General features: G+C 40.8%; 1 protein-coding gene across 3 annotated transcripts in view; it reads right to left on the bottom strand.

The window, feature by feature from the left end:
• SHROOM2 (shroom family member 2) overlaps window positions 1-25,385 on the bottom strand; it is a 104,053-nt gene that overhangs the window by 13,810 nt on the left and 64,858 nt on the right. For 2 of the 3 annotated variants that reach the window (XM_079972384.1, XM_079972385.1), the window contains exons 3-6: window positions 22,446-22,550; window positions 20,473-20,604; window positions 14,951-17,609; window positions 12,555-12,655 (exon numbers count right to left, since the gene is read on the bottom strand). In XM_079972384.1, the coding sequence (XP_079828510.1) occupies window positions 12,555-12,655; window positions 14,951-17,609; window positions 20,473-20,604; window positions 22,446-22,550 (2,997 nt within the window). Of the gene's footprint in view, window positions 1-666; window positions 748-12,554; window positions 12,656-14,950; window positions 17,610-20,472; window positions 20,605-22,445; window positions 22,551-25,385 lie in introns of all 3 variants that reach the window. The other variant, XM_079972383.1, reaches the window with a different exon arrangement.

Raw genomic sequence — 25,385 nt, forward strand, 5'->3', positions numbered from 1 at the left:
CTTGTCAGCCTGGCACTGCTTTTGTCATGGTGACTTTAATATATTAAATCAGGTGGTAGGAAATATACAAAGGGAGCTAGCAAATGGAAGTAACCTTTGCTATACTCCTATTGAAATGGCTTATAGAAAACTTTTTTTTTTTAAAAAAAGGCATTAGTATACATTCATTTTGTTATTATATTGTTTGAGATGCACCAAGGCAGACAAATTCTCCTAGTTTTTTAATTGCACGTTTGAATGCGTGTTCATGCAAGGAAGATGAAAACAGGAAACGGGAGAGGTATTTCAACATTGAAAAGAAATACACTCTGCATCTCAGCATGCAAATTTCAGAAGGGCCTGTAAGGAAGCCAAAACTGACAATATGTACAACTGACATGGCATGCTTGAACAAGAGTTTCAGTCTCAGATACAACTTCTTTAAGGATCCTTTTGGCTTCTAGCACAGTTGCAGAAGTAGCAAAATGACTACAACAACGTTGTCATTCGGGTGACCTTACGAGATTTTCTGCTTGGCACCAACAGAATACTGTTCAGAGCACCAAGTAATTTCTGCAGAAGTCGCTGACCATTAGGGCTATAAGGAAAATCTAACCAAATTCAACACAAAGGGGTTTACACATCCAGGGTGGTGGTTTCTCATGCAACACATGCCAAGCATATTACCCCTGAAGAGACTGGATCTTACTGTTCAGAAAGGAGAAAAGAAAGAAAGCTTCAAGCAGCAGAAGAACCCATAGGCAAAACCTGCAAAGTGTGACAGCAGAGTTAAGTATCAAGAAGTCCATACTGGGGTGGAGGGACCTACTATTACAATGTCCATGACTTTGCAGAACAAACACACGCAAGAAACGTAATTCAGAATGCTTCGTGTATCGAGGTCACATCTGAACAAAGGGAACAATTCCCACTGAAGTATTCCCCTTCTATAAAAGATAACTTTACAGTCTATCAGCCCTATCTCCCTATTCCCCAACAGAATCTCCGCCCCCCTGATTAGGGCTGAAAACTCAACTTCTTCTAACCCTGGCTTCTGTCACCTCCACAGCCATGTGTACACACAGGAATCACTTACTTCTGGAATTCTTCAGCTGGCTCTTTGGCCTAATAGTATCACAGAATTGTAGAGTTGGAGGGACCCTGAGGTTCGCCTAGTCCAACCCCTGGCAATGCAGGAATCTTTTGCCCAACATGGGGCTCAAACCCACGAACTGGAGGTTAAGAGTCTTCTGCTTGACCGCCTGAGCTTTCAGGTGGCTAGTGTTAATATTAAAATTCAAACCCACAGGCAATATTTCAGAGGCAATATTTTGAAAGCAGTGTTTATACCGAGGGGTGTAAAGCAAAGCTGCACATCTCACCTCCCACACTAATAAGTTAATCATCATCAACATCACCACCACCACCAACATCATCATCATCATCTAATGCTACTTTGTGAAGTGGCTCTTATTTCATTATCCTAAGGAGGTATACACAGATTACCTTCCAGTTCTGAATCTAACTGCAAGTAGGCATAAATGGGCCCGGGGTGGTAATTTAAGTACTAATGGCTTCATTTTTGTATAAGCATTCTACGGCATACTCATTTGTGTGTATGTGTGTGTATAGGTATAGATAGATAATTAAATATTTTCTTTGGTTACAAAAGTACGTGCATTGTCTCTTTTTTTAGGTCACAGAATCATTTCTACTGATCAGTTACATTCAATGTGAGACTTTAATGTTGTATACAGTATACAGTTGGGGGAGAAGAGAAGTGGGGAGAGGGGGTAGTAAATCTTACATTATTTAACTTAATGTATGTGTGGGGTTTATGTGTCAGTGTCACTTGGGTAGGTTGTCTTTCTATTCATTTATTATTTTTCCTTGGTAGTGAGCGAGGTGGGTGGGGGCAGGGAATGGTTGGCTGTCTTTGGTTGTCTGCAGTAGGATTTGTTTGGGTGTGTGAGGGGACGACAGTTAGGTCAAGTTAGCCATATTGATTCGTATGATGTTGGTAGGTTTTTATTGTTGTCTTGTTGGGCTGTGTATGTAATAAAGCATTATTGAAAGTGTTTGTGTTTAACTTGTATTGGATAGCCTCCTTTTCCCCTCCCCTCTGGTTACACTGTAACGGCTATTGACTAAAAGCAATATAAATCTGATTGACTTGACTATGGGCCATTATTTGTGGCGCTGTAAAAAATAATTCAGAGATACTCTTAAGGATTCCTCCCAAAGCTGTACAATAACGTTCCATGCAGTAACAGTCAGGCTCTGTAGGGATACATCTAAATTGTGCATTGTTCTTCCTCCTAATCCCTGTTCTGCTGAAAACCTCTTAATGCTCACCCAGTTTGACATGAGCACAGACTGAAAGCACATGATGTAACAATACTGAAGCTAAGCAAATCTGCGTCTACCCAGTGCCTTAATGGGAAGGCATCTGAAACCCTATGCACACCACTTTTGAGTTTTATAGTGTGGGGAAACACATGTATATCCGAATGCTATTGTTTAGTTGGCTGTACAGGCTACATATAGTTAGAAATCATAAAGGTGTATAACTATGTAGCTGATACAGCCAAATAAACAACAGCATTCAGGTACACAGATTAAATATATATCCTTAATAGTCTAAGATACTAAACAGAAATCCCATTTGATTGCAAAACACGTAATAACTCCCAGCTCAGTTTGTAAACTCCATTGAAGGGCATTGTGTTCAGGTTAAATACATGCATGCATATATTGAGGTATGTGCAAGCCTGCTCTTAGGAAAATTAAGCTGCAATCCTTTGCATGATTGACTGGGAATATGTCCCCAAGAATTTATATAAGAGTGACTCACTACCAGTGAGTGTGTAGACATTGTTGAGCTAGACGGACCAATGGTCAAACTCAGCATGCAGCAGCTTCCTATGTTCCTATAAGGAGAGACTTGCAGGATCAGATCTGGCCCAGCATCCTGTTATCACAGTGGCCTATGAGAAGCTCTCTGAAGCCACCAAAGCGGAGGACAGACATTACATCAAGAGAGGACTCTAAAAGTACATTGCTCAGCCACTCTGCATCCCAGCTTCACAAATGAGCTGGCAGAGCTGCCATGCCAGTGAAATGAATGTGTCTGTTTTGTCTCTTCCTTGCCGTTCCATTTTTGGCTGCCGTCCCCACTTCCACCTTGTGCTGCGGAAAGTTAGCAAACTAATGTGTGTGCCTTGGTGCACGTGACAGGATGCTTTCCATCTCAAGCACTGGGATGTGGAGGAGAGTTGGAGCTACAGCAAGGAAGCAATGGAGCAAGCCTGGACCAATTTTTGCTGTTATGGTTACCCTGTCACCTCAGTTGTGATGCTGGGAAGGACCCGCTGAGTTTGCTGCGCTTGGTTTGCACCTGGTCCCCCCCCCCCAAATGCTTAACATTGAAAATCAGGATGAGTAATAAAGGTGGTTTTCAAAGTAAGAAAGTAATAATAATAATAAATCGCAAAGTGCTCCAGTCACAAAGCAACAGAACTCAGGTGCCCTAGCATTCTTACAGGTAAAATGGAACTTGGAGAAGCCTCTGAACAGTGTGCTGTGGGTTGCAGAGATGCACAGATTATTGGTTCACAGAATCACAGAACTGTGGAGTTGAAAGGGACCACGAGGGTCATCTAGTCCAACCCCCCTGAAATGCAGGAAACTTTTGTCCAATGTGGGGCTCAAAGACACGACCCTGAGATTAACAGTCTCATGCTCTGACAACTGAGCCATCTCAGCCAGCACTTCCAATTAAAGAATTTCAGGCAGCAAGGCCTAAGGCAATAATGGGGAACCTATGCCCCACCCCCGATATTCCTGGACTCCAACTCCTACCATCCCTGACCATTGGGCCATGCTGGCTGGTGCTGATGTGAGTTGATGTCCAGGAATATGGGGCAACAAGTTCCCCAACTAAACTTGGCCCTCTTTGAAACAGCTAGCAGAGTAGACAGCTCTGATAATGCAATGGTTGGATCCAGGTATTTTTTAAAGCTTTGCATTTCTTATCCCATGGGAGTTATCATTTATTTATGTCTCCTTATGATCTCAGAACTCTGCCCTGGGAAAACTGATGGGAAGTATGGTTAAAGTGGACAACCAGATGGCTGTGGGAAGCAGGAGCTGAGCGCAACCACACTCTGCCCACCTGCAATTCCCACTAACTGGTATTCAGAGGCATACTGTCTCAGACCGTGGAGGTGGAATATAGAGGGGGGGGGGGGATGTGTGTAATGGAGTATCCCAGAAAAAGATACGACTGGCTGAAACCCTGAAGAGGAGGACTCCACACTACAACATTCTGTTGCAGGTTCCATTTGTACATAATGAATGCACATATATGCCATACTGTTTAAAGCATAGGCAGCCTAAACAAACTGAACTGGAGTAAGATAAGGTGTTCCTTTTTTTTTCAAAACAAGTAAGGGGAAGAGCTATGTTACAGGTCTGTACCTGGCCCAGGGAAACAATATTTAGGTACTGGTGCACAGACGTACACACACACACACACACACACACACACACACTGCAATAAGCTCCCTAATTAATTACACATTGCACAGCCATCTCCTCTTGCAATTCTGAGTCCTAATAAGTTCACCAGCATGGACGTGCCAGGGCTTTTCTTCTCACCTAACAAAACATCACTGATCCTTGAAAAACCAGGGAGAAGTTTTGGCTACAACATCAGGGCACAGAGGTCTTTTTAGCCCCAGGCTATACCACACCCACACAGTATAAATATACCGTGGTGGAAAAAGAATGCTTGTAACAAGCTAGAACAAAGCCTATCCTGATGAACTTGGTTAATGCTTACCTATAATCATAAGCAAGTTGTCATCATTCCCTCTTTTCCCCATTTAAGTCTTTGTACAAACGTAGCCAAAATGGCACCACCCGTGCTCAAGAGGGATGTATCCGCAGGCTCAGAGTAACCTGGAGGTTTGTGAGAATATGGGCTTTTCTCAAGGGTTTCTTTTGCACTAACAGCCAATGAAGACTGTGCATCCTTAGGGGCCATTGGAATGCTGATTCCTGGGAGGGAGAATTGAAAACTGGGTGGGAGGCAGAAAGAAATGGCTTGTGTTGGAGAAGGGCATGGCTGATTGACAAACACTGAACTGGAACAGTCTCTGCTGCAGTATTTGTTATGGGTCCGACTTGTGTAGCATTATAATCTACAAAGCAGGTTATGATCAGATGTGTGATGAAGGCTGCACAAATCAAACATGGGCCTATTATAAATCTGTAACAGTCTGAAACTGATGCATATACAACAAAAAGGCAGAGAAATGCATTTCTGAAACTCGCTGGTGACAACTTTGGGTGACATTCAAGTAAATTTCACTCAGGATAAATTAATGGATCTAAAATAGTCATTTTGCATTTATTTCAATGGGTCTGCTCTGCTTTCAATGAGATAAATGCAGTTGAACGCCACTCTCCGTTATTATCATTTGAGCCGTAATGTAAAACACAAAAATCCAAGGTGAACAAACTATAAACAATAACACTATATTGTCCAGCCTATGTGTTGACAAAAGCTGATGGTTATAATGCCAATGGCTGCATTTGAAATATTTATTATGAACAATAAATACAGCATTATTATTTACTGTTTGATCACCTTGACTTTTGGGTTTTGCCTTGTGGTTTACAGAGATATTTTCTCTTTATTTGGGTTTGTTATTTGAGCAGGCAAGCCTTATAAAATGGCACATTTACTTCTGCAGGGGTAACAGAGTCTCCCTCCCCTTTCCTAGGCTAGGAACAGCGCCCAGAAGTGCATTGCAGGGGGCTGAACCCTATGGATCCCTTCCAACTCTACAATTCTATGATCTAAGTTGTGTGTTGCAAACAATGCTATATCTATATAACCAATTCTATCTCTCTCTCTGTGTGTACAGCTAAATATAAAGAAGGATCTGCTCACAGAACAAGCAAATTAAAAGTACTGGAACACATGAAGACATATCCAAGGACTTCCTGAGAGATATAAGGGAAAGGGAAGAGAGAGAGAAAAAATGCAAGTGCAAAAATATTACAGAGATTACACGCTATAACCCCTGTAAAATATATTCTGATATTTTAAAATATATTTCCATGGCCTGAAAAATGCCTATTAGATGCAGTATCACTATAAGTCTAAGATGCATATATAATTTAGGTCATTAGAAATAGTATAACTGCTACCTAATAGTTACACTATAAATGACACTCAAATTCAATCTCATTCAGATTTGAACAAGTCACTTATTTGAGAGCAAGGCTCCGACTCCCACCAGCAGGGCCAGCAGGTAGGCCAGCAGGGCCAATAGGTAGGGCAGATGGGAACTGGAGGTTAACAGCATCTGGAGGGTCATCCAGCTTCCCCATTCCTGATTTAAAGATTGTACTTGCTGTACTGCATCATAAGCTGGTAAAATGGTATGGGGGGAAATTGAAATTTCTCAGCTTCTTCAGCTGCTCATGTTCCAATGTGACATATACCACCATCTACCGGCGATGCCCTTCTGCATTCTATTTAGGGCAAATAGGCCAGTTGCTATGCAAAATAATAAATGGGCTGAAACCTCTTATTTTAAATGGCAAAGTTCAAAAACAGTATTCAAAAACATTGCCCTCTCCCAGGACACTGTGAAAGTAGCCTTAGAGTGTCCATCCTGCAGCAAAGGAACTTCAAAGTGAGAAGGCAACATGAAACTACTGAATTACAATACATCAAAAGGGTCAATGCTATGCTACGGCTTGTGGGCTGATTTTTTTTATTTTAAAAAATCATAATATGCGTGTTACTTGGCTTACCAATGCCAGGATACCTGTGTTTTCAACAACTATTTTGCAGACCTACCACTCTTGAATTCCTAATTATTCATTTTCCTCTGACCTCACTGTTCATAACCACATATATACCTGTAACAGGATAGCACTTCATATATCTAAAGAAGTAGAAAGCCATCCATGAAAGCTTATGTTGTAATAAATGTGTTTATCTTTAAGGTGAAACAAGACTCTTTGTTCTTTTTGCGGCAGCAAACCAACACAGCTACCCTTCTGGAAATGGTTTCCAAAAGGATTTTATTTCAGCGAACTAAGCCACGACGATACATTGCCAGGCTCTTGCAGCAGATTCTAAACCAGCTGCAAAAAGGCAATCCACTTAAAAGGAGTCAAATCACATTCTATAAATGGCAATCACTATTGGAACAAAAGAAAAGAATACTTTGCATTGCTGCAAAAGGGTTGATACAAAAATCATTTGCATTCCTTGCGCTTAGTCCTTAAAAAAAGATTGTTTTGTGTGTGCGTGCGAGGGAGGGAGGGAGAGATTAACCCCCTCTTTTGAAGTCTCGAAGCAAGGCATACTGGTATTAAACGTTAAAAAAATACCAACACTACACCAACAGCTAAACATTAGTAAATAAGACAGTATAAGAGAAAAAATAAAATTATGTGTTTTACTAATAGCTGATTCTGCACAGGGCTAAAGAACAGGAAGCAAAAATAAATCCATCCAGTTCTCCCCCACCCCCCTGACCTATTTTCATCAGTTAACAAAGCAGGCACACCTTTCAATATCAGTTTTTCATTCCAACTAGGGTTTTGGTTTTTTTTGGTTTTACTCACCAATTGCTTTCAGAAACCCCAGTCAATGTTTCCGTATACTAAGCCTCATCTTTCCAGATGCTTCAGCAAAAATAAATAGCAATCTCCATCTGAACCAGCACCACGCAGTGACAATTCTGCTCAAAAAGCTGTAAGTATGGAGATCTCACATCACGCAGCAGCAGCAGCAGCAGCAGCAAGACAGGCTTGAAGCCACATAAATGAGGGATGGACAGGCTACGAGGCTCACACCAGAAAACAAACGTTTTTTGAAAAGCGCTGCCTTCTAATTCCAGACTGCATTATGCTAACTGTGAAAACAAAAGCAGCCACAAACTGCACACACAGCCCAATGCCTCTTGCTGCAGTGAAAGAGTTCCTCTGTCACAGTGTTTCTTTAAATAATGATAATAATAATAATCGGGAACTAGAAGATACATTAAAAACAAAAGTACTATATCAGGCAGTGCCTCACCCACTGTAATCTTTTATAGTACTTTCTGCAGGCAGGGATGGGCAAACACATCTTGCACGTAAAGGCAAGGGCTGCAATCCTGCCTTCGGTTATATGGAGAGAAGTTCCATTGATTTTAGTGGGATTTGCCCACACATAACTCTGTGGTCAGGATTGCATTCTAGAAGAACAAAAGGAATACTGAGCGCTGGCAGCGACAGCAACAAAAATGAGCTTTGAACTTACTAATTAAGAATGCAGTACTTTATAGACCTACGTGCTACCGGAGAACTAAGATTTGTTAACTTACCAGAATCTATAAACATTTTGCTGCTATTCAGATGGATTTAGGAAGGCTGCATCCTTGCAAATACATCCCAGTGAGGAACAGTGAATGGAATCTGCCCCAGCCTCTGTTTCACTCGCTGACATACAGATGGTTTTCAAAGCCATGCCTCACAACAGCTGGCTTGTTTTTGCCTTCTCATGTGACTGACAAGTTCATACAAGCACTGTCAACTTTAACCTCAGTGACAGAAGGCTCAGCTTGTTTTATACGTTACATCACCAGAAATTATTGACCTTCGGCAGAAAAGGTTGTAGACTTCAAAGCTTTGTGTTCTTTTTTAACCCCTCAAAAAAGAATTTTGCAAATGCACTGTTGTGAGTTTCGTTGTTTTTATTATTATTAAGCATTCTAGTGTCATAAACAATAGGCGTGGAACCTGCAGAAAACATATTATTGTGCTTGCTTAATTATTGCCTAATTGTGACAGGTACAAGGAAGGTATCTTTTATAATTGCCTTCAAAATCTCACTCACTGCCCTGCAAATTACACCTTCACACTTTTTGGGTTTGGTAAAAAAAAACCCAATGGAAGCTATTTTGCACATAGACACAACCAGTTTGACCAAAGATGAGAGAGCCACACAAAAAATTGAACACGTGTAATGTCAGAAACAATGGCTCTATCATGTTACCTTCACATCTCAGGGTGAGGGGGATATCTGTGCACAGCCTTAGTAAAGTGCCCCTGCTGTCAAAATTTAAGACCTTCAGTAGGTTTACAGTAACTAAAGGGTTTGCTCATATTTGTGGCACAAATAAATATTCTGTGTATCTTTAAAAACAAAGCAAAAAAAATATGGTTTGCAATAACCTTTGAGGCTACAAACCATTCTTAGCCATTCACCAGAAAGAAAGGGATGTGCAAGCAGTTCAGTGCCACCAGATATATGTCTGATGAAAGCATGGTGTGTGAACAGGGTCAGAAACGATGCACAAGCTTGTTCCTCGTAAGAAGAGCCCTGGTGGATCACACCAAAGGCCTGTGCAGTCCAGCATGCTCTTTCCTACAGTAGCCAACCAGTTGCCAATGGGATGCTGAGCAGAGAACATGAGGGCAACAAACACTCTCCTCTGGAAAGCATCCCAACGTGGTCTAGGAAGTCACTTCATTGATGCCTGGGTTTGTAGGTTGCAACCTTAGTCACAAATTGTGTGTACATATACCACACAATGTAATTTTATGTTTTATGAAATAAAATTATTTACTTATTTGTTTACTTATAAAGCATTTTGGCAAATCTGCCTAACCAGCATTCGTAAGTCACGAGGATAGTCAGAAATGGTAAAAGTAAAAAAGCTTAAGAAGTGGCCACCTTGTGAGCCCTTCATATAATTTCTGTTGCACAGCTTGATAGATTTCTTCTAACTATTCACACATTGGGTAAGATAAGTTACCCTGCATTATTTACTTGGCAACATGAAAAAGGGGGTGGGTGGGAGAAGATATTATTGTTGTTGTTGTTGTTGTTGTTGTTGTTGTTGTTGTTGTTATTATTAAAATTAAGGGCTGAAATACTACATCTCTCAGTTTGGCAGTGCAGTTTTGAAGTTTAAGAATACAGACTTGCAAACAACTTTTAATCCGTATATGATAAATGAAATCTTATGATTAATGAAGTTGCATTAAGTTTTATTTTTATTCAACTAAAAAACTTGTAAATAAAGTAGATCATAGTTCTTGCTCTTGCAAACTGGGTTATATGACCTTAGCCACAGGTATGACCGCAACTCAGTTTACCTCCTGCTACTTTGTATGGAGAGGGTTATAATAGCATAAACCAGAAACATGTTATAAATGTACACCCTTTTAGTGACTTCTTTGACTAGCCTGAGCCCAACTGATAATCTTTCTCTCCAAGAACTTCGCCACCACATATATGCACAAACTTGCCACCTCGCTGCTGCAACCTGCCTGTGGCAGCATGGCAGGCCTGCACAACAAACTAGATTTTTTTTCTCAGAAGCCGGAGAGATTTTCATGCTTTGCATTAATCACAGTGTAAATATAACAAAACAAATAACACCGCTGGTTCCAGGACTCTTATGTCATATAAATTAACGATTTGTAGCTTACTGATAAAAAGGTAAATGTAAACACAAAATGTCCATGTTCTCTCGAAGTCTGTTAATATTTCAGAGACTAAGAGCTTTTTGTTTCCCATGCACACTTCCAGATTACAATGGACAAGTTCCAATCTAGCATGTCAATACCACTTTTCTACAGATGAACGAAAAATGTCCTTCAAACGTGGGCCAAATACAGAAAAAAATTAGCTTTGTTTCTTTTTTAAAAAATGTACATGTTAAAGTGACTTCAGTATGTGTAGAAATTTCATTATATTAAAGTAGGTAGACTTCAGTCTTGTATATTTAAGCCCCACTTCTAAAAAAATACTGTGAACAAACTACATATTTTTTCAACTAGGTGGTCACTAAACAGTTACATGCCAAATGTTGAAAGAAAGCTTGATTTTAGAAGATTTGGTGTCTCTCTTTTAGGCTCACTGAAGTGGGTGTGGAAGCAGTAAAAGGAGTCCTACACTAAACAACTAAGAACACCAATGTCCCATATGTATTTTATCAATGGCTATTATTATTAAATTTATTACCCATCCTTCAGCAGCAGCAGCCGGGATGGGTTATAACAATTTAAAGTTCAGAATTTAAAACAGAGTACTGTACAGCCAAAGGAATGGGTTTATTAAAAAATAAAACTTATAATAAAGTACTGCATGAGAATGTTAAACGTGCAACCCATTTCAGGATTTTAAAAATATGCTTTCAGTGCACATGTATGCATATATAAAAGGTCCCTGAAAAATACCTTGACTTCCATTATATCCCATGTTTTTATGTGTCTGGTCACAGTTTCCTCAGTTTGCTGCTGTTTCTTTCATGCAGCGGATACAACTAGGTCAAACAGACCTGAGCTAGGAATAGGTGAGTACGTCAATTTTGGTTTCTTTCAGTTTTTCATTCTTCCAGTATATCCAAGTATGCAGCCATGCTCTGAGGGCACACTTCCAATACCAAATCTGCCTATGCTTCCTATTTTGCTCCAACATACTGTGGTGGCCATAATGCCATAGTGAAGAGCAGCAAAACACTTTTGTGCAGTTATGTGTGCTAAAAATGACAAAAATGGGGCCACTTTCCAAGGGCTGTGACAACAGTTTTCAAACTCGTCTCCCTGGAATAACCTACTTTTAGTCTTTTCAGATAGCAACAATTAGCTAAAATGCACACACACACACACACACAAATCTCCAAGCCTACTAAGCAATTTTTGTCCTGTCCATCAACAGGACATAGTCAAAGCTCCTTGTATGCGAAGGGATCAAGTGACACAAGGCTGCCCATGCCAATGTTTTAAGCCAAAATGAATAACGTGACCCAGTAAAGAAAACACAAACAATCAGGCACCTCCTCTTATGAATGAACTATCCATTGTTCCATTCTTAAAAGCACTTTCGCTGAAAGCACTTAATGCATTCCCCAGAAATACAATTCAGTGCCAAACCTACATTGGCTATAAAGTACATTCTACATGTTTCTCTCTCTCCCCCAAGGCATGGTCTGGAGGCACGAGGCTATCACCTTGCTGAATCTAAGTAGGTCTCAGTCTGGTCAATGCCTGGAAACCTCCTGAGGACCACCAACATACTACCAAGGATTCCATGATTGAAAAAGGTGAGATATAAACAAACAAAACATGTGATAAAAGAATTAACACTCCCCCAGGAATAGTATGTGAGGGGTTCAAAGGCACCTACATGCAATCCTAACCACGTCTATCCAGAAATTAGTCCTGTTGAATTCAATAGGATTTCTTGCCAGGTAAATGGGATTAGGAATGCAGCCTGGAGTCTTATGTGGATGTAAACAGCTCTAACATATATGCAAGAAATATCTGAGAATTACCTCTGTAGTATTACTATACTCTTAACAGAAGTGATTTTCTTTATCCTTGAGAAATAAAGGCATATCACATAGATGAAGAATATTAAAAGCAAAAACAAAAATACTATTAAAAGCAAGTTCTTTTAATAGTTTCAACTCCTGCTGGATAAAATTAAGCTAACCATATTCTGCAGTATATGCCAATAAGCCCTGCACACAGAAACACATAAAGCTGCTTACCTTAAATCGCAGCCCCTTTCACCAGATCTTGCTGGAGAGCACGTAAGATGTTCGTCTTCCCTTTTATTTTCTGCATGTCTCCTTGCTTCAGCTGATGCTTCCTGAAAAAAGGTTTCATAACATAGTAAAGCACCAAATCATCAAGTTTCAGTCTGCAGAAAAATATATTATTACACACCCCTTCATTTGTGGGTTTGTTTAGAGTCTATAATGTATCCACTCTTATGCTGATTTGGCTTAAAGCACAATAGTATATTCCATGCAACCTCTCAGTTGGCTTTACAATCCTTGTACTCAAGTTACTAATTCATCTGACTGCTCTAGAAAGGAACAACTTTTTTTCACTTTGGCAAAAACTTGCTACTTGCAAGCATTTTAGGACTCTCGAGAACTGTGTGCGTGCACAAATGGGTGTGTTTTGGCACATGCACACAGGAAAGAGGATATATATATATATATATATATATATATATATATATATATATACATATATATATGAGAATGACATTTCTTTTAAAAGTAGTTAAGACATGGAGCTTTTAGAATTTAATTATCTTAAAAATGCTAAATAACTAAACTTGCAAAAGATGGGTGTACAAGACACCTTGTACAAGAAAGCTATTGCCAGCTACACATTTCTGTGTGCTTACTGCTTCCACACAGAACATACCAAAGGTCTGCTGTCCACAGCTACATCCTATGCTACAACTACATCTGCTCCATGGCAGATCCAGAATAAAAAATGACACCATCACCTGTCACCTAGTTCCCAGCTAAACACATTCCCATTATCCTCATTGATGAGCTACAGTCCATTCCAGATACTTCCCTCTCAAAGGCCTGGAATGGTATGTCCTTGTCCACAGATAGCATTCTCAGCCAATCTAAACCAGCTACTAATCAGCAACAGCAGACCATATATGAACACTCACAAACAAGGACTAGACCCTGAAACCAACCCAGGTATCAAGCTGTCTCTATATCTGGAAAGTTCTCTGTTGAACTGATGAGCAGGTCTGAGGAGCCAAACAGGAAACAACTTTATTAAAGGACTATGTACATCAGGCTTTCTGTCCTTTAGCTACCTTCTCACTTTGCTTCTAGCCCTGCTTCCTGCTTGGGCCTAACTAACTAAAGTAGACACGGGAGGTGCCCTTAAAGGTACACTCCCTTACAATATCCATCCTGGCAACACTATTGCTGGTCCTAAAAATATCAGCTATGCAACATCAGCTGCTTGTTCACCTGTCCGTGTTCTAGGGTTGCATATGCTGTCATCTGCCACCAAAGGAACATAAAAGCTGGTACATAGTTAGACCACTGGCCCATACAGCCCAGTATTGCTGACGCTGCCTTGCTGGTTCAGAATCCGCTGTTTAATAATTTAATTGTGCAACCCTAATTTTTTGTATTACTGGAGGAGAAAAAGTTCTCACATTATGCATAATCTTATATACCTCTGTCATTACTCCCAATCAGTTATAGTTTTCCTGGACTAAAAAGTCACAAACTCTTTAGCTTTTCCTTGTAGGAAAGGTGCACCGACTCCTTGATTGTTACGGTTGCCCTTATCCGCAGCTTTTTCGGTTCTGCAATACCCGAACTATACACCATATTCCAAAAATGGCCATGCATAGATTCTCATCAACTCGTCATGATAATGGACCTAAATTGTCTCTACTATGGAATTTTCACTGCTACTGTAATTGTTTTCATTAAGTTATACACCATTAACAGTTAAATTAGGCCTGCCAGTTCATTGTCTGTGAAGTAAGGTCATGTCTGTTCCAATATGCCTAAGATTACATACTTAACACTGAACTTCATGTGCCATTTTGTTGCCCAAAAGCAAAGCTTAGAGAAATTCTTTTGGGCCTATTTAATTTGCCTGGCACTTTACCGTCCTGAATAATTTGGAGTCATTCTGGCTACCACAATGCTCACCCTTGACTCCAGATCATTTATTAATGAATTAAATAGTACCAATCAAAATACAGGCCCTTGAAGGATCCTGCTGCTCACTTTACCCTATTGGAAGTACTGTCCATTTATCCCTACCCTTTGGTTTCTGTTATGTGACCAATTATAGACTAGCAAGATGATCTGTCCTCTTATTCCAAGACTGATATTAATCAGAAACCTTTGGGGAGGAATTCTGTGAAAAAGTAGATAACGCCTATCAATACAATTCCTGTTTGGCTGGTAAGCCAAACTGATATTTGTAGACCCTTCGGTATGTTTGTAAGCATACAGCAGGCTGTAAAATTAAATGAAAATGAAAAGCAATCATGAATCTCCTAGATTGCTGTCAGTTGGTCCTGTTAATCGCTTGGTCTTAAACATTTTGTTCTCTCCAAGGCAAAACATTTAAGGATAGGAGTAAAAGTGCCCTTTACCTGTTTGTAGAAATCTGTGGAAGGTGATGACCTGGACCGTTCATGTGTATATGGAGATTTCTCAAGCTGCTCATGGCCAGCATCAAGGATGTTGTCAGCTGAATGGTATCTTCCCGAGTTCCGAGTTTCTATAGGTTTCCTCTGCTCCTTCCATGATGCCTGGTATTCTGCAAAGGTTTCCAACCTAGGAGACTGTCCAGATTTTGCTTTGCGGCCACTGTAATGGACACTCTCTTTGGGTCTACTGCGTGCACCAACCATATTCTCAACTCCAAAAGAAGCTGACCTCATCCTCCTTTCATACCATGACCCTTCAATCTCACCTTCGTAAGAATTGGTATGAGGATCATTAGGAGTCTGTACTTCTGGCCGACCATAAGGTGCATGTCTTTGTGAAGATTTTTGGTAGGCAGGCTTGCTCGTTTCTTCAAAGAACTTCCACCTATCTGCAAAAGAACCCAAAGCTTCCTCAGAAGTAGTTGGACGACGGCGTGGCCGGTAGTCATCATCTGACACCCCCACTTCATTTATCTTCTCGGGCTCAGAATAAGATTTCAATTTTTGTTCCGTTGTGAACCTCTTCCTAGCTCCAATGCGAGAAACGTGGTGAATGTTACTACCAGGTGAAGTCTGTTTAGAAGCCTGCCTAGCCCCAAGAAAGCCTGCCTCGTCTTCAGAGACAAGAGCCAGTGGAGAAGAGTTATAATTATTTGTCTTCCGGTCTGGAAGATAATCCGCAGAACTGGGCTCCAGGTCCCTTCGCTGGAAAGAGGTGGCCTTCAAGACCCTGGCCTGGGCCTCTTTCAGATTGTCTTTGTATACATTAGTAAAAGAACTTTCTGATGAGGAGTTTATCTTTTCTGCTGAATCGGGTTTCCAGTTCTCAGCATACTCTTCGGTCTCACCTGACCCCGCTAAAACAGCTGTGCTTTTGCTTTTCTGTAACTTTGCTCTTTTCATCTGGATCTCGTTTCTCAGTGTGGTAGCAAAACGATCACTCCTTCGTGTGTTTTTGCCCAGGTTAGCATCAAATGCAGGCTGCTTAGTAATCTCCGCTTCGGCAGCAGGATCAGCCTGGCTTTTCCCTTCCTGAGCTAAAGAGTGCAACATTGGGGTCTTCTGAGGAGAAATTTTGTAGCTCTCTTCTTGACTCCATTTGAAATCTTTTGGAGGAGCTTTACTGGTGGGCACTAAGGCACATTCCCGCCCATATTCCCGCTCACAATAACTATCATGGTTCTCCTCAAAGTTCTTGGCTTGCACTGGCTTTTCAGGGAAACTTACCTTTCTAGATTCTTCCATTACAATTGTTCTAACATCCTCTCCTTTATTAACTATGTAATGACTGCTCTTTTCACATACATCTAGAGAAGGCTCAACAGGCTGCTGAGGTAGACAGTATTTGGGACTTTGGATCATTGTAGTCATAGCAGGACTCTCCTGTGGTCCAGAGGAAGCGTGGTTCCCTATGCCAGTATTCCGACATTCATCTTTGAGTAGTGGTCTCGAGTTTCCCTGAACAGGCTGTTTCACTGTCACACAGTAATAGCGGCTTAGCCCTGTGTTGTCCATTTTCTCCTCAGCACTCACGTCAGAAGAAGTGGCAGCAGAAGCCGTACTATCAAGTATCCTGGCGTGGTTTGGATGACAGCTACGTTTGTCAGTGGGCCTTTCTTGAATGCCAGCATAAGTGGAGAGGTGCCGCTGTTCTTTAGGTGACACAGAGACTTTTGCGTTGCGAAAGAAAGTGCTTTCATCACTGTACTGGCGCTGGTGATGGTGGCCATAAGTGGACTGTGCAAATCGAACGTCCGTGCTGGACAGAGATGATTGCAGCCTGCTGAAATTTCCTATGTTGTTGTTGTTGACCCTGTCCCCGGCAGAAGACAAACCACAATCCAGACTGAGGTCGGATCTGTAGACTGGTTTGGTGCTCTGCCTACCTTCGGAGGCCCTGTTGACAGCTCTGGCATCTCTCTTCTGTTGCTCTACAGTTTCGGCACTCCAGTCACTCTTGGCTTGCAGCCTGTGCTGGACGTCAAAGTGCTGGGTGCTCTGAATACCCTCTGAATAAGGAGCAGCATGGGCTCTCTCGTGACTTTTGGTGGCAGCAAAGCTATCACTACGAAGAGGTGGTGGTGGTGGTGGAGGGGAGGGTGACTTTTTCTTTTCTGGGACATACCATACAGGCCCAAAATTTGATCTTCCGGACCCAGAATACTTTGAATCAGAATGATCTTCCAGCTGGGGGCTCCTGTTGTTTTCATACTGTGGCGCTTGAGGTGCAAAGCAGGTAGTTTTCTCATCTAATCCTCCATTATCACTTAGAAATGAGGCAGCCTTGCTATTTCCTGATTTTGGGGTTTCCCAGTGACCCACCTTGTACCCGGCATTCTCAACTGAGGCAGCATCTGCACTGGTCAATGTGTGGTCAGGTGTGCTAGAGCTAGTAGAGAAAGAGCCGTAGGCAGAATCCCTTTTGCTGGGATTCCCCAAGTGATCAATACTACTGTTGGACTTTGCAGAAGACATCTGTCCATACTGATACACCTGGGGTGTGTGATCCCAGCTGTCCATGCTTCCAGCAGAACTGAACTGGTCTGAGGTGCGATGGAGATTTGACTGGTCCCATGAGCTTGACAGATCATGGGAAGAGGAGCTGTAGCAAAATATGAAAAGGGCTCTCGTCAATATAGCACCAACAAAACCCATACTCTTTTTTGGTAGAAACAGCCATACTAGATATTACAAAAATGCAAACATTATAAAATCAAAGTACACTGTTTCTGTGCTTTACATATGCTGCTGCCTTTCCCCCCACCCCTATTTTTAATAATACATCTGCTGTTACTGTATTTTTCGTCCCATAGGATGCTCCGTCCCATCGGACGCACCTAGTTTTTTGGGGGGGAAATAAAGGAAAAAATGTTGTGGGGCTGGCCAATGTCTGCCCGAAGCACGGGGCGCTCTGCTTCAGCGTGCCCCACGCTCCGTGCAGCAGGCTGCTATCCGCAGCTTAAGGAGCCCTGCGGGAACTCCCGCAGGGCTCCCCAGACTGTGGATGTCTGCCCGGCGCGTGGGGCGCTCTGCTTCAGGGCGCCCTGTGGGAACTCCCGCGGGCTCCTCAGGCATGCTGATAGCTTCCTGAAGCCTGGAGAGCAAGAAGGGTCGGTGCGCACCGACCCCTCTCGCTCTCCAAGCTTCAGTGAAAGCCTGTATTCGCCCCATAGGACGCACACAGATTTCCCCTTCATTTTTGGAGGGGGAAAAGTGCGTCCTATAGGGCGAAAAATGCAGTAAAGATGTATTCTGCCTTATAGCTGTATATGAGACAAGCAGAAAATAAGTTATTAGACTCTTGTTTTTCACAAGGATTGAATTGTGGAATTTATTCAATCGTATTTTGACGCTGCTGCTTATTATGTATTGCTTATGTGCTTGTTGTATAGAATCACAGAATGTAAGAATTGGGAAATATTATGTTATGTGTTTGCATTTTGGTGTTTTTGCCACTGAGCTGTAAACTGTCCTGTGACCTTTTGATGAAGGGGTGTGTGTGTGTGTGTGTACTTTATATATACTAGTATAAAGAAACCAGAGGCCTTTCTCCTGGGCATGGTCGGCCAATTGGTGCCAAAGAAGGACAGAACTTTCTTTTTGTATGCGACAACAGCAGCAAGAATACTCATCGCAAAATATTGGAAGACACAAGATCTGGAAGAATGGCAGATGAAGATGATCGACTATATGGGACTGGCAGAAATGACTGGCAGAATCTGAGACCAGGGAAAAGAGTCAGCGGAAGAAGATTGGAAGAAATTTAAGGACTATTTGCAGAAATATTGTAAAATTAATGAATGTTAGATTGATGGTGGACAGAAATTAATCGATTTCCAGCTGTAATGTGAAGATTGAGTAATAAGTTTAAAATAAGTCATAATAAGTTATAATAAGGATTTGTTGAGTTAAGAATTTCAATTGGAATACAAAAGGGGGAGGTGAGAGGAGGTCCGGGAAATAAGATAATGGAGAAACTAATGAAAATTTTAATTGTTATTTGTTTTGCTTTTTTGTATTTTTGTTATTTTTCTTTTTTTGTGCATATTTGTTTTTGCTTCTTTGTGTTTTGTATTAATTTGGAAAAACTTAATAAATATTACACACACACACACACACACACACACACACACACACACACATAGTGTATGAGTCCAACAGAATGCCCAGTGGAGTCTCCATTGCCCCAGGTCCTAACAGGGAACCCTTGGCATGGGCTTAGTGATCTCTCCACATTTATCTCCCTACTCCCAGGTTGTCCCTAAGGAAAGTCAAAACAAGTAGAAGTTCCCATGTAGCCAGGACCCATCTGTGAATATAAAATCCATGACAAGTTTTCATTCTACTTTGTAATACGTGTCAATGAGAGCATTTGAAGAGTATGTAACAAAAGCATTTTTAAAAATAAAATGAAATCTGTGATTAGGCACATAGAAAACTGTTTCTGAAGCCATCCAGCATAGTGGACAACAAGATCTATAGAACCATAGGGCTGGGTTAAGTGTTCAAAACAACTAAGAAAGCAGCTTTATTTTAAAAGTTTGAATTTGTATTATTAACATAAGCAGTAAATGATAGCAAATGTCTAAAGGCCACTTAATGCTCTTCTTTTTAAAAGTAAACATAGCATGAAACATTTAAGATTACATTACTTAGTACTCCAATAAAACTGAATCAAGTTCCACTTTAGGGCCATGAATGGCAAGTATACTTTTCCCAGGGTTTTTTTTTTTTTTTTTTTTGTAAATTAAAAGTCTGCATATTCTGAGACATGTTTTACATGCCACCAAAACAAAGAAGCAAATGGAATGCAAGGTCTGTGGCTAAAGGAATGCTTTGCGAGAGCTTGTAACCAGATCATGGTATACCTGGATTACAGAGAGACATTTTACCACCTGAACTAAGATGTATTTTTTTTTATCCCCCAAATAGTTCTCATACAACTCATTACTGAGAAACATTCAGTGATTGAACAGGCGACGATGTGCCCTACCCAATTCTTTTTAATTGCTACATAGCAGGTAGAGATGTAATTAGAGAAAGCAATTGCATGACAATTCTTTAGGCATACACAGAGTGTGTTTTCCTCTTAAATAATTGCTTTGTTATAGGAGATTTGGTTTCTTACTCCTTCCATTGCGTTTTAGTACTTTTAAGGGGCTTTACACACCTGAAAACTGACGCCTGAAGAAAGGCTGAGAGAAAAGAAAAGAAAACCTGCCGGAAGAACCTGTAGTTCACTCTATTTACTTAGCTGCATAATGGAAAATACCCTGCAGACTAAGGGCCATCAAGCCCTTGTTATATCTAAGTTCCCTCATTACACAACTCGCTTCGTGCACAAAGACAAACTTAAAATAAAACCGTGCATTGGTGGCCATTTTAAGATAAGGAACAAACTGAGGCAAGCAATTATTTTCTTACCGTTGGAGCTGGATGCATGTTAATTTTAAACAGGAACTCACCTTGCATGATACCGAGAGTGCCAGGAAGCACAGGGATTGGTTGAGGAGAGCCGTGACGTGGCTGTCTCAGGGTGACTCTCCGTGAATTTGGTCGCATGCCAGGAGTGGGGCCTGCAGGCTAGATCATTCTTTCTGGAATGAGAAAGGAAAAACATAGGCATTTACTGCATATATTTTTTAAGCAATCAACCTCAGACCTAATTAACAAATGCAGTAAGTAGGCTCAGGTTACAGAGCAGTGTCTGCTGCTCTAGGAAATCACCTTTGAAAAGAATCCAGGTGCTTTAAAAAAAAAAAGCACTTGAAATACAGACAGTGAGTCAAAGCCTGGAATGTTTCACCTCTTCAAGGCAGATAAAAGCACTTACTGATTATCTGTGAAATCCCTTATAATATAGACGCATACCGTCTATAACAATTAAGTCTTGTATAATTGCATGGAAGTACAGAAATGAGGAATTTTGTGTTTGAGCAACTCTCATTTTTTAAACCAGAGTAGGTGTGGTTCAGTGACAATGGCCAGGAACTCTGATCCAGATTCAAATACCTGTTCATTAAGAGAGAAAACGTAATGTAAAAAAAACAAACAGAGGGTGCTCCCCACATTTCTCTGTAGTGCTGCCCAGTTTTGCCAGTCAACTGGCACAAAAGCTTCCTGGGCTATCAAGCGTTGGTTCGAGAAGCAAGCCTTAGGCCTCCCTGTCAACCTTGCCATTCCCTATTGCCATCTTCTCATCCAGTAAATGGAGAAAGTTAGCAAACTGTCCTGCATCTGCCTGCTTGAAATAGCGCAGCATCCAATTCAGAGGTCAGCATCACTGACAAGCACCTTACGAGGTCGATACACCAGCAGGGGCCTGAAGCCAACCATCCCACCTTGCTCCTGCTTACTACTGTTGCCTGCTTACTACACCCCTTTTCAAGCATGCAAAACGTGACAATAGTCCAGAGAAGGAGCCCCTGTCCTCTCCTTGTGAGCCTAAGTAGAGAGTGGGCTCACAGGGAGAAGCCAAGCAAATGGTTAGTGGTGACAGCAGCAGGGAGTTCCTCAATGGCATCTTGCCCAATGGCTTCCTAAAATCTTGGGAGCCAACAGTGTTCCACCAGTTTTAGGCACCTGGTTGCAAAGCTTTGTTGGGCGTGTAGAAAGAGGAGAGGCAGGGAGGGAGGTTCAAGATCAGCTACCTGCTCTGGTCACTTGACTGTTCTGTTGTGAAATCTGTCACAAAGGACCATGGGGCCTGTTTTCACATGCTGGTTGTCTCTCAACCCATGTCCATAAAGAAGCCAGCATCAGAATCCAATATGCTGAAGCAACAGTTGTCTATTTTAGCTAAATGGCTTGAAGGCTAATTGCTTCAGGGGTTCACACAGCTTGGCATGTGTGGGAACCAACACTGTAGCAGTTGCATGAGGTTGAATAGCCTGTGTGGACATGCTATTCTGTAAGAGCAATGCCATTTCTTAAAAAAACACATGTCCAAGTCCTTCATAAATCCAACTACCCACACAATGCTGCCAACTTAATGCTATCATGGAGTTCTGCACATGCAAATCTAATCCCACAAATTCAATGATAATTGTGTGGCTGTCTCCACAGTTAGCTGATGAATCATGCAATTGTCTAGTTTAAAAACAGTAGCCTCACAGTGGAATCCCATGCATGTCTATTTAGAAGCCCCTTTGAAATTCAATGGAACTTACTTTCTGATAAGTGATAATTGGTAGGATGGCAGTTTAACCACAAACTATTTATTTGTTTGTTGTTTGCTTGATATATATGCATGGAACCAGAATGGTTTGTACAAAATGTGAATGAAACATGAGACTACAGAACGACTACATGGCCAGATGCTTATCATGGAGAAATGTGGGAATGGAGGATTTTAGAATGGATTTCTGGATTACTGAGAAGGGTTTTTCTATTAGGAGAAGGGATAGGGAATGCTGTCTTTGTGGAACCAACACCATACCTCATGGAGCTTCTCAAGATCTTCGTAAGATAGCTTCTGGCCACATGAACATCACTTTCAGACGGCATTTTCTGCGTTACAATATCCACCACCAAATTCATCTTCCTGAGCCGTCAGGGAAGCAGAGGAGGAACACAGTAGACCAGAAATTCTCAGACTTTTCCATAGTGAGTCTCACCCCACATTAGAAAGAAAAGAAAAAAGCAAGCTGACTGACAGTCCTTGCTCTCATTCCGTGATTGTGAGCAAGGAAAGACAGAGAACATGGTCATGCCAGTCTGCAGAGGAACACTAGAGTAGCATAAAGCCCACTAGAAAGAGAAATTTGCCTAAACCCATTTGAAAGCCATGGGGATAGAAACAAAGCAAAACAGAGAAGAGAGATTTGGGGTTTTGCTTCTTTCTGTGGATGAATTTTGGATTTTTTAAAATTAAAAAACAACAACCCCACACTGCATGTTTCTGAAATACTATGTGAATGCTTTCGGTTTTGTTAGTACATTGTTATAGGCTGCTATATAGGAGAGGATTGGTTTACATTATTGTATCATGCCAACATGCTAGTTACTGAGAAGAGCCGTTGCTTTTAAAATTGAAAAGACCCCTTCAATCATTGATTCCTCTTTGCATTTTAGACCACTATAAATAGGCTATCCAACACAGAAATTAATCCCAAATCCCTTGGTGCAAGCAGAAAGAAGTCTGAAAAGAGAAAGAGCAAGATATTAACAAAAATTATACTGCTAGAGTGAAATACTTTGCAGGCGACTAGAGTGGTTAGTATTTCCTACAATTCTGCTGCATAAACTATAAGTGACAGAATGAGAGCATCTGAACCCAGAAAGAAACTCTGTTACTAACAGCAATAGTAATAACAGCCTTCCTTCGTGTTCCTAACCCTAAACAGATATGATACACTTATGAAGTCGTCCGAGAGAGAAGGAAAACTAAAGTTAAGATTTGAGGGGACAAGACAATGAAGGAAAATATTTCGGCATATTTTTTATGTCGAGGAGATCACACTTCATAGCAAGTCTTTTTTACTGCATGAGGTTATCTTTATTAACACGTTCAGTGAAATCTATTTCTCCCCCCACCCTGCCCCAGTATTATAAGAGCTGAAACATAGTAGAGTTCTCTAACACAGAAAGCTAGAAGCTCCGTTCCTGATTACACGTAAAGAGAGTGCCTTCACTATGGCATCTACGCATGCATTTGTATAGTTATAAGCATTATTTGCATAGTGTCCCAAAGTGTATTATGCACATAAATGGAGTGAAACAAAATAAACAGGAATTACATACAGGTATTATATAGTCTTGTCCCCTCAACAAACACACAGACACACACATACACAATCCCACCAACCCACCAGCAATACTTGCAAATTTAATGAAATACTACTACCAAAATAGAACTGGACAACAAATGTAACCAGTTGCTTTGCGGGATGACTTTCGAACCCACCCACTGGCCTCCTAAAACATGTTTCAGTTTTGAAAAATAAACAATAAACAGTCTTGAAAAATAAACAGTAAATAAAATAAACAATATCACAAAGAGAATTTATGAAGGTATGTCTTAAAACGTAAGTTGGTGAGGGTCAGCAATATATATATATTGTATATATATATATATATTGTATATATATATATATACACAGGGTGAGTCTGTGGATACAGAGTACACATGTTCCATGGGGCCTCTTCTAAAAGACTCACCCTGTAGATGTATGTACCTGGATATTTTAAATAGCAGGTGGTACACACACACAATGGAATATCTATATCTATCTATCATCCATCTATCTATCAATCACGATATACTTATGTGACAATGTCGTTCTACAGATATTTTGTTTTTGAGAAAGTGGCCAATGTTTTGAACAATAAGTTTATGCTCCTTTCCCCTGAAATACATAGCTGTATGCTTGTATGTTATGTTTGTGCTCATATAGTATTGGATGATACTGACCTAAGTCATATTCAAAGTATTACTTAAATCTATTGATTTCATTGGGTTTACTCTGGTATGAATTAGTTGGACATCACCCACTGTATATCTGTGTATGTTTGTACTGTATTCAAAAGGTGGTGGTTGTTTTGTTTTTTTAAGCTCACACTTTGCAATGAGACCCAGCTAAAATCTAAAATATGTGACACTGCTTTCAATGGGACTTAAGAGTTGTGACTAAGCCTGGCATATGACAGCTGCCACTTAACATTTTTGCTAGGATATTTACCAATTCCAAGAGATTTGGTAACATTGCTGCTCAGATTTATTTTCATCTCACACAGCAGTTTCGTGCTGTGACACAAAATCGATATGAACTTACTGATGGGATGATAAATTTAGAAAAGAAAATACATGCTGACAAGGAACGAGAATTTTCAACTCATCGTTCTTTTATTCAAGAAAAGCATTCCCACCCTCTTTTTATAAGATGACAGCAATTGCTTGCTGTTTACATTTAGAGCAAAATTCCTCCCTCTACTGGCCACCTCCTCTGCAAAATCAGTACCACTTTGAAAAGAAAGAAATGCCAGCTAGAAAATGAGGAGATAAGAACAAATCAGTCTCTAAGTCTTTCTAGACTGAAATGTCTCTCTGCTGATCTAACTCCTCACTGATTCAGACAGAATTACATTATGATGCTACTCTTCCTGTATGGTAATTCCACACTGACAAAATCTGTTGCTTTTTATCTTCAAGCTACTACCCTGCATGCTCCTCACAATAACTGTCCCAAGTTTGGATGCATCACCATCAAGCATATACAGTGGTACCTCGGGTTACATACGCTTCAGGTTACAGACTCCGCTAACCCAGAAATAGTGCTTCAGGTTAAGAACTTTGCTTCAGGATGAGAACAGAAATTGTGCTCCAAATGATTCCAGTTTTACGCAGCACAGGTCTGCATTTTTTCGACTTCTGAAGTCT

Source organism: Podarcis cretensis (genome assembly GCF_951804945.1).
Source record: "Podarcis cretensis genome assembly, chromosome: 4".
NCBI classification, from domain to species: Eukaryota; Metazoa; Chordata; class Lepidosauria; order Squamata; family Lacertidae; genus Podarcis; species Podarcis cretensis.